The sequence below is a fragment of the Myotis davidii genome, unplaced genomic scaffold, assembly GCF_000327345.1.
Source record: "Myotis davidii unplaced genomic scaffold, ASM32734v1 scaffold368, whole genome shotgun sequence".
Lineage (NCBI taxonomy): Eukaryota > Metazoa > Chordata > Mammalia > Chiroptera > Vespertilionidae > Myotis > Myotis davidii.
The window spans coordinates 478115-488261 of record NW_006298786.1 but is presented as its reverse complement, the minus strand read 5'-3'; the positions used below and the strand labels follow the sequence as shown (position 1 = coordinate 488261).

Sequence of the window (10147 nt, the reverse complement as noted above, 5' to 3'; positions counted from 1 at the left end):
TAATGTTTCTTCTGAATCTTGAGGTGAACTTTCCACACACCAGGCCTGAGAGGCATTCACTCCGCAAGTCCGCATTGAGGGCTGATGGGGTGGCCCCGAGCCCCTGCAGCACTTCCACCCCAAACCTCCCAGGTAAAACCTGCCATTACTCCATTTTATGGGAAAGGGAACTAAACGAAGCCCAGAATGATGACGTTTCTTGAGAGCCCCCAGAAAGCGAGTGGCAGAGCTGGGCTGCAAATCCAGCTCTCTCTGACCTCAGAACTTCTGGTCAAACTGTGCAGAGCTGAATCTTGAAAACTGAGCTCCATGAAAATTTCATGAGGAAATGCAACATATTCACACGAGAAATGGCCCCCTCCCTTCCTACTCACCTGAATTCCCCCTGCCCTGCCCTTGGGGCCTTGTCTGTCCCCTGCCCCCAGCATTGGGAGCGTCTGATGGCTTCTTGTCCTCACTGACTCAACAATCATTGGTTGGAAAAATGGCTACCTACATGGAGGAGAGGAAGAGACCGAAAAAAGAGGCAGACCACTTCAGATAGATAGGTAGAGGTTTAACAAGCAAGGGAACTTATTGTCTTGGTCAAGCACAAGGGGAGTAAATATCTGCATCTGCCAGCCAGAATCTTAAACGTTTACATAGAGCCCTTAACTGGGCGCAGTGGTACAGTCCCATCCAAAACTGTTCTCAACAACACCTTTCTCGCTCAAGTTTTAGTGTTAGCCCTGGCAGTTATTATATTTATTTTTGTAATGCTAGCCTCTGACTTAAGCTTTGATTGCCCAAGTATGAAATATCCATTTTAAAGAAGGCTATCTCAAAGAAACACATGGCTAGTCATATAGATAAAGAGCTAAAGAACCAGGTCGCCTCCCTCTATTGAGACTTCTTTGCTCTAAGAAATTTGATTTCAATAACTGGTCATTAGGACTATTTGTTTTTCTTTCTCTTCTCGGACTTTAAATTCCAGCTCTAATGTTTTGAATCCACCAAAAAAGTGTGAGCCCACGAAACCCTAGGCTCCCACCCTCGACCCTAATACTTGCAAAACAGCTGCTCTTTCTCTCTTTCTCTCTGTTTCCAATGAAAGGAAATTTTTGGACTGGAACCCGGATTCTTTGTCCACTGAAATCGAAGAATGAATCCATGGACAGAAAGTGGTATAGTAAAGGTGGAGATTTTTTGAAGAACAAGTACAGACTCCCACATGGGTAGTGGGAAAGAATCCCACAGAATGGACCCCCAAGTAGGGAGGGGGAAAGGGTCCCACTGAGTTCCTTTTCCCTATGGCTTATAAAGGCTGCAGATCCTGGTGCCTTGATAGCCCCTCTGATTGGTCACTCTTCCCCTAGAGTGGTTACTATAGTAACTCCTGTGCTCAAAGGTCACACCTCACATGGGACATACGAGGTTCTCCCTCTCCTTCCTCATTGTTTTCCTATTCCCTTTGGGCTTTCCTCTTCTCCTTCTGGATGAAGGGCTTCCTCCTTCTCTTTATTTTGTAAATATCGACCTTTTGCTGTTCCCAGCTCCCTCATCCTATGGAAATGTACCTGTTGCAGCTTTTCAGCTCCCCTATTCTATGGAAATATACCTTCTGCTGCTCTGCAGCCCTGTGTTTCCTCCATGGTCCCCTTAATTTCTAAAATTTCCTAAACCTGTCCTATTTTACTCCTAAAATTCCTGTTTCACCATCCTCATTGAGTGGTCCCAGGTGTGCTGTGTAATTTCCAGGTTCTAGGAGTCATAAAGCTTTTTTTTTTTTCAAAGTTTCTTGCTGGTTATAGCTGAAGGGCATCTTGCAATCATAACAAGAACCTCAAGAACTGGTTGTTGATAGGCTGAGCTCAGTACAAAACACACAAGGCTGTGTCCTTGGAATAGTCCCCATGTGGGGTTGGAAGGCAGAGCATACATTTCAAGAACATGGGGCGAAATGAGGAACCTTTGATTGCCATGGTCCAGCTTGAGGGTCAACTGGCAGCCAAAGGATTACCTCCTCCAATCCAGTCAAAGTCTATTTACTGGTGTCATAGCGGGGCATTGGGAATAAGGGAGGCAACTTCTCTGCCTTCGGTTGGTCACCATGCAGTGGGAAAAGCAGCGAACAGAGAGAAATTGGGGAAAGGGGGTTGCAGATTAGAGAGGCCCAGGGTCCTGTAAAGCTAATGGCACAGCCTAAAGTAGGGGTGGGCAACCCTTGGCACGCGTGCCAAATGTGGCACACCAGTAACTTTTGCTGACACGCGAAACCCGCTCTTATAATCTTCCATTTACAGTGTTTTTCTTAATATCGACTTTTTTATTTTTCAGATAAATTCAGTGTAGGTACATCTTAGATAAGTAAATAATTTTACATAACAAGTTATCTTAAAGACCATAGACATGGATTGATGAGAGGGGAAGAGCAATTTCAATAGTGTCGAAAACGAACTATTGAGGACTTGGAATGCCATTCCAGAAAATTTTTTCTGTTTAAAAAACTTTGCAACAGCGTTACTCTCCATGTTTTCATCCACATACGCTTGTGAATCTTTGTTCTCAGTGATGAGTTTTGTTAAGTCTCGTAATAGGAGTAGCCTGACGGATGAAAGTAGTAGCTCGTGCATATCTCTGAAGGTCATGAAATATAAACCTGATGTAAAATCTGTCATCAGTGATGCAGCAGCAAAAGTCCCACTGATAATATCAAACGGAGTCATAAAGTTTTCTGTTGGACTATCAGTGTACATGTATACAATAAAAAATAAATGCATTTTTCATCATCATATACTGTGTTTTTATTGCTCGAATGAATTTTATTATTTCTTCAAAGTTCTTCACATACGCACACCTGAAGAGATATCAAGTAGGCGTAACGTGTTCTCAAAAAATTAGGGTTGGCATGCAGAAGAATTTTGAGTCAGAGATTTTGCTGGTTTTGGCACGCACTCACAAAAAGGTTGCCCACCCCTGGCCTAAAGGTATGCAATGGAATGAGAGGCAAGAGGAGAGTTGGCCAGCAGCACATGAATCAGGCCTGGGGGCCCACAGAGGAAGGCGGCCCACTCCTTATCCTGGTGCTGGCGGCCTCCTCCACCCACCCCCAAGAAGGTAGGGAAGAAACCGGGCTGGGCTGGGTGGTTTCTGAATTCCAGCTGTCAGTCTCCCTGGATAAAGTGGGGCCTGGTCAGAGGGTAGATGATCCTGAGGGGTGCATCAGCCGCAGCTCTCCCCCTCCATGAACACCCAGTCCAAGGAAAAGCAATGGGACCACTGAGCAAATGGAACTTCAAGGCCAGTCCTGACTCCATGTCAACTTGCTATGGGCAGAAATAGAATACTGGGGACTAGCCATAGTTATAAGAAATATTAATCATGCTTTGTTAACTTTGATTGTGAAACCGGACAATCACAGTAACTCTCTGTGCTGCCGGTCACTGCTTGAGCCAATTAAGCAGAGACAGCAGTATGGGAGAGTAGCAGGTCATTCATGAAAATCTGCTCTGCACCCCACCATAAGCCAGGTGCTTATCTTGGGTAGGACAAAGATTACATGGGGAAGTAGGCAAAAAGAATAAGAATGGGTATGCAAGATGGGTATTACAGGTTTGGGAAAATAAGCAATGCAAGCTGGGGTGGGACTCCATTGTTTTGGCAACAAGATTGTTAATCTTTCCATGATAATAGGCAATTCTTGAACTATCTGGACTGCATTCCAACATTGACTCCCAGGTCCCGGGGGCGTACAACTCCTAGCCAGGTTAGAATGTACTATCTTTAATCAGAGTAAAACAATTGTTAGGGGCAAAAATAGAATATTGGGGACTAGCTGTAGTTATTAGAAATATTAATCATGCTCTGTTAATCACGATTGTTTTGTTTTTCTTTTTTGTGTATTGTGGCCTCTGTCGGCAGACAGAATTCTGTGGGAATAGTCCAGCCTGAAGTGGGGCCGGTTGTAAAGCAGCCCTCTTTGCTGTAGTATCAGCTAGGTTGTTTTCTGTAATAATGTTTGTGTTTTCCCTTTGATGTCCTTTGTAGTGAATTACAGCTACCTCTGCAGGTTTTACTACTGTTTGTAGGAGAGTATTTCCTGAAGGTGCTGAATAGGAGAGTTCTTTGCTGTTAAGAGTCCCCGTTGTTTTTATGTTGCCATATGGGGGAGGAAGGCATGCCTGGAGTCGGTAAATATGGACTTGTGTCCCTTTCTCAGCTGTAGGACTCTGGTCAAGGCAATGAACTCAGCCTTCAGTCAAAGGCGATAGGAGGCAATGCCAGGCTTCAGTATATCTAGTTTTCTTAATGTCTTTCTTTCTAAACTTATTGCCATTAGTAAACCATACTTTATCTGGATTATCTGATAGCTGGTATTTGAGATCAGCCCTGTTTGAATAAACTTGTTCTACTGTTCTTACGCAGGAGTGCAAAATTTTCTCCTTTTCCTCCACAGGCAGGAGGAATAAGAGTTTGACATACTTTGAGAATCACCTCAGGGGAGTCTAGGAGTAAAGCCTGGTATCTAGTGAGGTGTCCCTCATAAGTCATATGGCCTTTAATTTCTAAGACCCCCTTGAATCTAGTGTGGGGTCAGGACCTCTAGTGGCTATCCCAATGTTAACATGGTGGCCTATTTTACCAGGAGCATTGTGGTTGCAACAGCCCTTAAAAATGCTAGCCTTGCCTGGCAGGCATGGCTCAGTGGTTGAGCATCGACCTTTGAACCAGGAGGTCACAGATGACTCCCAATCAGGGCACATGCCCGGGTTTCAGGCCCGATTCCCAGTGTGGGGCATGCAGGAGGCAGCCGATCAATGAATTCTCTGTTCATTGATGTTTCTATCTCTCCCTCCCTCTCTCTTTCTCTCAAATAAATAAAAATATATGTTTTTTAAAATGCGAGCCATGCCCTGACCAATTTGGCTCAGTGGATAGAGCGTTGGCCTGTGGACTGAAAGGTCCCAGGTTAGATTCCAGTCAAGGGCATGTACTTTGGTTGCAGGCACATCCCCAGTAGGTGTGTGGGAGGCAGCTGATCAATGTTTCTCTCTCGATGTTTCTAACTCTCTATCCCTCTCTCTTCCTCTCTGTAAAAAATCAATAAAATATATATTTTTGAAAATGCTAGCCATGCCTGGCCAATGTAGCTTGGTGGTTGAGCATTGAGCTATGAACCAGGAGGCCACAGTTGATTCCCAGTTGGGGCACAGGACCAGATTGTGGGCTCAGTCCCCAGTGTGGGACATGCAGGAGGCAGCCGATCATTGACTTTCTCTTATCATTGATGTTTCTATCTCTCTCCCTCTCCCTTCTCTGAAATCAATAAAAATATAATATTACAAGAGGCCCAGTGCATGGAATTCATGCACGGGTAGGGTCCCTAATGGCTGCTGGCTGGGGCCTCCCTTCCCCTGGCTGCCTGCTGCCCCTGGTGGCCAGCAGGGGGGGGGCAGCCCGGGTAAGGGGCAGCGGGCGGTTGGCTGGCCAGCCCAGCCCCTTGGTCGAACTCCTGGTTGAAGGGACAATTTACATATTAGGCTTTTATTATTTAGGAGATATATATATATATATATTAAAAGTCCCCTTCTCCTCAAGGGAAGGGTCAGAGGTTCTGCTCATCCCTCACCCCAACCACCACCTTAGTCTCTGAGCTGCCCTGGAGCCCCCAGGAGCTCTGCTCTGCACTGGGTGTGGCAGGGCCAGCCATCTCCTTAAAAGCAAACCCGGGGAGAGAGAGCTGTAGGAATCTTACAGAGTATGACCAGTTCCCTCCTGTTGGAAGGTATTGTTGCCCTAGGCGAGGCTGCTGGGTTTAAAAAGAGCTGGAACCCACCAAGCTGAACACAGCCCCAGCGGCCTCCTCAAACCTGCTCTGCGCACCCTGCCCTCAGGTGAGCTCAGGAGAACTGGCTCTCAGGTGAGTAGGCGACTGTAGGACTTCAGGCGCCTAGATGGAGGGGTGGGGGCAGAGGGATAGCCCAGAGGACCAGCCTGAGGAAGGGGTGGAGGAGGTGCCTGGATGTTCTTGGTAACAGGGGTCGTGTTTGGGGGTTTGAGAACTGGAGGTGTCTATTCTGTGACCACTGTCAGATGGATGGCGGGTTGGGGGCTGGAGGAAACAGGAGCCAGCCTTTGGCTAAAGAATGTGTAAAATGGAGTTGCAGCCCTCATGATCCAGGAATTCCAGGGCGTGAGAGGAAGTGAGAGGCAGGCTAGTCTAAAGGAGGGCCAGCTTCAGAGACTGCTCAGAGGACACACCCCTGCCTTCAGAGGCAGCACGCTAAAGGCCAACCCTTCATGGCAGTAGGACCTAGGTATTTATGTATTTATTATTGTAACACGTTTTACTGTGTGCTAGCACTGTTCTTAGACTTGACAAATTAACTCACTTAATTCAGTCATAACCTTATGAGGCGAGGCTGCTAATTCTAGTTACCCTCATTTTAAGGACAAAGAAGCACAGAGAGATAAGTAACTCCCTGAGTCACACAGCTGTCAAGTGGCTGAGAGTGGATTAGACTTCCTTTCAGCTGAGCCCAGCAAATAGTAACAATGGCTTCAATATGGAACACTGACCATCCCTATCCCTCCCTGCAGCTAACAATCTGCAGAAAGTTGGGAAGGGCCTTATCTCCAGGGTAGGGCCACCCAGGGACTAGTTCTGGCACCCTAAGGCAACATGGATGTCCCACCCACCAAGCAGTTTCCTGCCAATAGCAGCTGGTACTCTGAGTGGAATTTGGGGCCGCCTGGAGCAGGGTCCCTGCCGGGCTGGGGTGGGATGGGAGGCTCTGTCTGCCCCTCACAGTCCTCCCACTTCCCTGGTAAGCCGCTGGCTTCTCTGCCCACCTCCGACTGGGTGCACCCTTCGTGTGAGGTTAGGAGAGTTGGCATCATAGCCTGCATAGTACACCTGAAACTATTACAAAATACTATTGAATTTAAACTGCAATTTAACATTTTTTTTTAATTTAAAAAAAGGGGGGTGGGGGACCTGAGTTAGAACAGTAGCCCTGTTCACCTGACCTTGGGTCAGACATCTGACATAGATTTTTTTTTTCCTCACCCGAGGATATTTTTCCACTGGGTTTTAGAGAGAGTAGAAGAGAGAGGGAAAGACACAGAGAAACATCGTTGTGAGAGAAACACATCGATTGGTTGCCTCCTGCACATGCCCTGACGTCCAAGCTGGGGAGGAGCCTGCAACTAAGGTATGTGCCTTTGACTGGGATCGCACCTGGGACCCTTCAGTCTGCAGGCTGAGGCTCTACCCATTGAGCCAAATGGGCTAGGGCCTGACATAGATTTTAACAAAGCCTTATAGGCACTCACTATGCAAAGGCACTGCTCTAGGCACTTTTATTAATCAATCCATATAACTCCACACACACTATTATCTCTAATGAGGAAACAGGAGTTAGTAACTTGCCCAAGATGGCCCAACAAGCAAATGCACCTTTGGGGTTGGGGCCCTGCTTTCCCACCTGACTCCAGCCTGACCTCCCCCTACAGCCCTGCCCTGCAGCTGTGACATGGAGGGAGTGACCTGGGGCCTTCTCCTTGTGCTGGCAGGTGAGTCCTCCAGAGGTGACCCTCTGCCACTCACATTCCCACTAAGGCAGTGAAGACCAGGGCAGCATCTCTCAAGGGGGGCCTGATGTCAAATGTGTTGTTGTTGTTAATTTATTTTTATTGATTTCAGAGAGAAAGAGAGGAGAAAGAGACAGAAACATCAGTGATGGGAGAGAATCATTGATGGGCTGCCTCCTTCACGCCTCACACTGGGGATCGAGCCTACAACCCGGGCATGTGCCCTTGACCGGAATCAAACCTAGGACCCTTCAGTCCGCAGGCCAAGGCTCTACCACTGAGCCAAATCAGCTAGGGCTCGAATAAATGTGTTCTCATTTACACTGTCAATTTATAGGGAAGAGATAGTACAGGAAATAATAGTACAGGGAAGAGGTGGAATTGCACAATTTATTCTGGGTCATTGAACTAGAGAAAGCCTGTAACCATCTCTTGGCATGAAGAGAATAGCGTTGCCATTTCTTTAGGAAGAAGAGGGTCAGCTAGGGTCTGTGTTGGAAGCTTCCCTGGAGAGGGTAGAGATACAAACACGCAGTCCCATTGGAGTGCAAGAAAGAATAGCAGGAAGCCTGAGAAATAGCAGCAAGGGCTGTGAGTGAGGGGACAAAGGCTGAGGGATGGGAGACAACCTCAGCAGCACTGTCTGGGGCTGGAGGTGTGAGGGAGGGAACCGGCCCCAGGGTGCCACCTAATGAGCTGTTATCCTTGCCCTTTGGGCTGAGGTCTGCCTTCTGATTCATGTTGAGACCAGTGTCATGAATGATCACCAAATCCTCTGCTTCTCCCACCCAGGCCTGCCGGCCTTAGAAGCCAATGACCTGATTGGTGAGTCTTGCTGTCCCACATTTTCCCTCTAAGATCCCACATCCTGCCTCCAACTTTTGGTCCTTACTTATTTTTTTCTTTCCTACAGATAAAGACAGTTCCTTCTCTTATGGTAAGAGCTGATATCCCTCCCACCACCCCTTCCCTTGCCTATCCTGAACCTCTGCTAGAGGTTGGTGAAGGGTGATGTGGAGCCCAATGCAGACAGAGCCGGGCTTGAGGGGGTGAGGAAGGAGGGGCAGTGGGGGGCTGGGGCTGGAGATTAAAGCGCCAGTGTGGTCACTTACAAGAACAAAGGCCAACATGCAGGCTGGCCTTTGAAAGAACCTCCTTCCAGCATGGAAGGAAGGCACCCGTCATGTTTAGGAAGAAGATTCTGGGGAAGTAGCTGCAGGCAATGGGCTGCTGGGTGGCCAGATATCTCTCACCAACCTTCTTCCTTCCCTCACTCTCACTTGCCTTTCTCAGCACTCAGTTCCCTGCTGCCCTCCAGCCCCTGCAGTGGGTCTGCACTGTCCTCCAATGCCCCCAAATGCCCTTGAGCTCCCTCCTCACTCAGATCAAATGCCACCATTCAGAAAAGCCTTCCTTGATCATCCCTTAAACGCCCCCCCCCCACTTTTTTTTTTCTGTGCTCACAAATACCTTGCCCAAGTGCTGGGGTAGAGCAGGCTGGCCCCAACTCTCTCTCCTCTCCTAGACTGGGAGGCCCTGCAGCTGGGCGGGATGATCTGCGCTGCGCTCCTGTGCATAGCTGGAATCTTGTTTGCCCTGAGTGAGCTGTGGGGCTGGCGGGATGGGGCGGAGGGAGGGCATGTGAGAAGAGGGGTGGCCCAGGGTCCCCAGGTCCTTTGCATTGATGTCTCCTCCTCTCACAGGTGGCAAGTGCAAATGCAAGCACAATCGCAAGCACAGGTGAGCATAAGGCCCCTATTGTGTGCACCTCAAGCTGAGCAGACTATTGTGGGGAAAATTCCTATAACTTGGAGAAAGAGGACAGCTTGGTGGCTGCTCCCTGGGCTTGCAGTGGGATTATTCACAGATAATCCATCCTGAAGGGGCCCCACATCAGAAAGCCCTGAGCTCTGCTATTGTTTAAAATGACCGTGGAAGAATAGCAAGGGGGGCAGTTGGGGACCCTCTCGGGAGGGGGCACCAGGCATCTTGGTGGAGGACAGAAGGTCCAAGTATACTAATCTGATGTTCCTTCCGTAGCCCCTTATCTGAGAAAGCTGTTCCATTCATCACTCCAGGTGAGACGGGCTTCTTTGAGGGGCTTCTGGGCATCAGTCAGGGTGACCATAGCATTTGAGAGTTAAAAAATGATATGCTATGTGTCAGGCGGGACTGTCCCAAGCCAGCCCAGCCTTGGGGTTGCCAAGGGCTGAGGGGGGCGTCGGTGTAGTGACCATGTTGTGAGGACCTGACTCCCATTCTCTCCACAGGCTCTGCCAGTACCTGCTGAGCACAGGACCAGCTTCGTGGGACCACCAGGGCCAGCTCCCTTGCTGCTCCCTCCCCACTTGGGGGCCTTAGGCTCCTTCTGATCAGGAGGCTACTCAAAGCTTATTTCCAAATTAAACTGGTCTCACACCTCCCCTGGCCTTGTGACCTTCTGTGGGCTGGGCAAGCCAGGCAGCTCTGACATTTTGCTCAGGAAAAGCCAGGCCCTCTGCAGGGTGGTTGCTCATGCTTCCTGGGAACACATGTCTGGCCTAAGGCCTATGCCCAACATGTCTCCCATTTTGAG

At 48.6% G+C, this 10147-nt stretch overlaps 1 protein-coding gene across 3 annotated transcripts; it reads left to right on the top strand.

Annotated features, from left to right (window-relative positions):
* Positions 1 to 2913: 2913 nt before the first annotated feature.
* On the top strand, positions 2914 to 9993 carry FXYD4 (FXYD domain containing ion transport regulator 4). 3 transcript variants are annotated; one of them, XM_015570960.1, is made up of 9 exons: positions 2914 to 3096; positions 5765 to 5899; positions 7495 to 7554; positions 8365 to 8397; positions 8486 to 8509; positions 9098 to 9172; positions 9276 to 9312; positions 9613 to 9650; positions 9843 to 9993. In XM_015570960.1, exons 3-9 carry the CDS (start codon positions 7515 to 7517, stop codon positions 9860 to 9862), a joined length of 267 nt encoding a protein of 88 aa, XP_015426446.1. In that variant the 5' UTR covers positions 2914 to 3096; positions 5765 to 5899; positions 7495 to 7514; the 3' UTR covers positions 9863 to 9993. The 3 variants fall into 3 exon arrangements, with proteins under 3 accessions (XP_015426446.1, XP_015426447.1, XP_015426448.1); XM_015570961.1 differs by lacking the exon at positions 2914 to 3096 and adding an exon at positions 6161 to 6296 and having other exon boundaries at positions 5457 to 5899; XM_015570962.1 differs by lacking the exon at positions 2914 to 3096 and having other exon boundaries at positions 5457 to 5873.
* Positions 9994 to 10147: the final 154 nt, after the last annotated feature.

Bases quoted from the DNA above. Each gene is read 5' to 3' on its own strand.
- FXYD4 (XM_015570960.1), top strand. From the start codon at position 7,515: ATGGAGGGAGTGACCTGGGGCCTTCTCCTTGTGCTGGCAG. The intron at 8,398-8,485 runs GTGAGTCTTGCT...TCTTTCCTACAG, and splicing joins AGAAGCCAATGACCTGATTG to ATAAAGACAGTTCCTTCTCT. The intron at 8,510-9,097 runs GTAAGAGCTGAT...CTCCTCTCCTAG, and splicing joins AGACAGTTCCTTCTCTTATG to ACTGGGAGGCCCTGCAGCTG.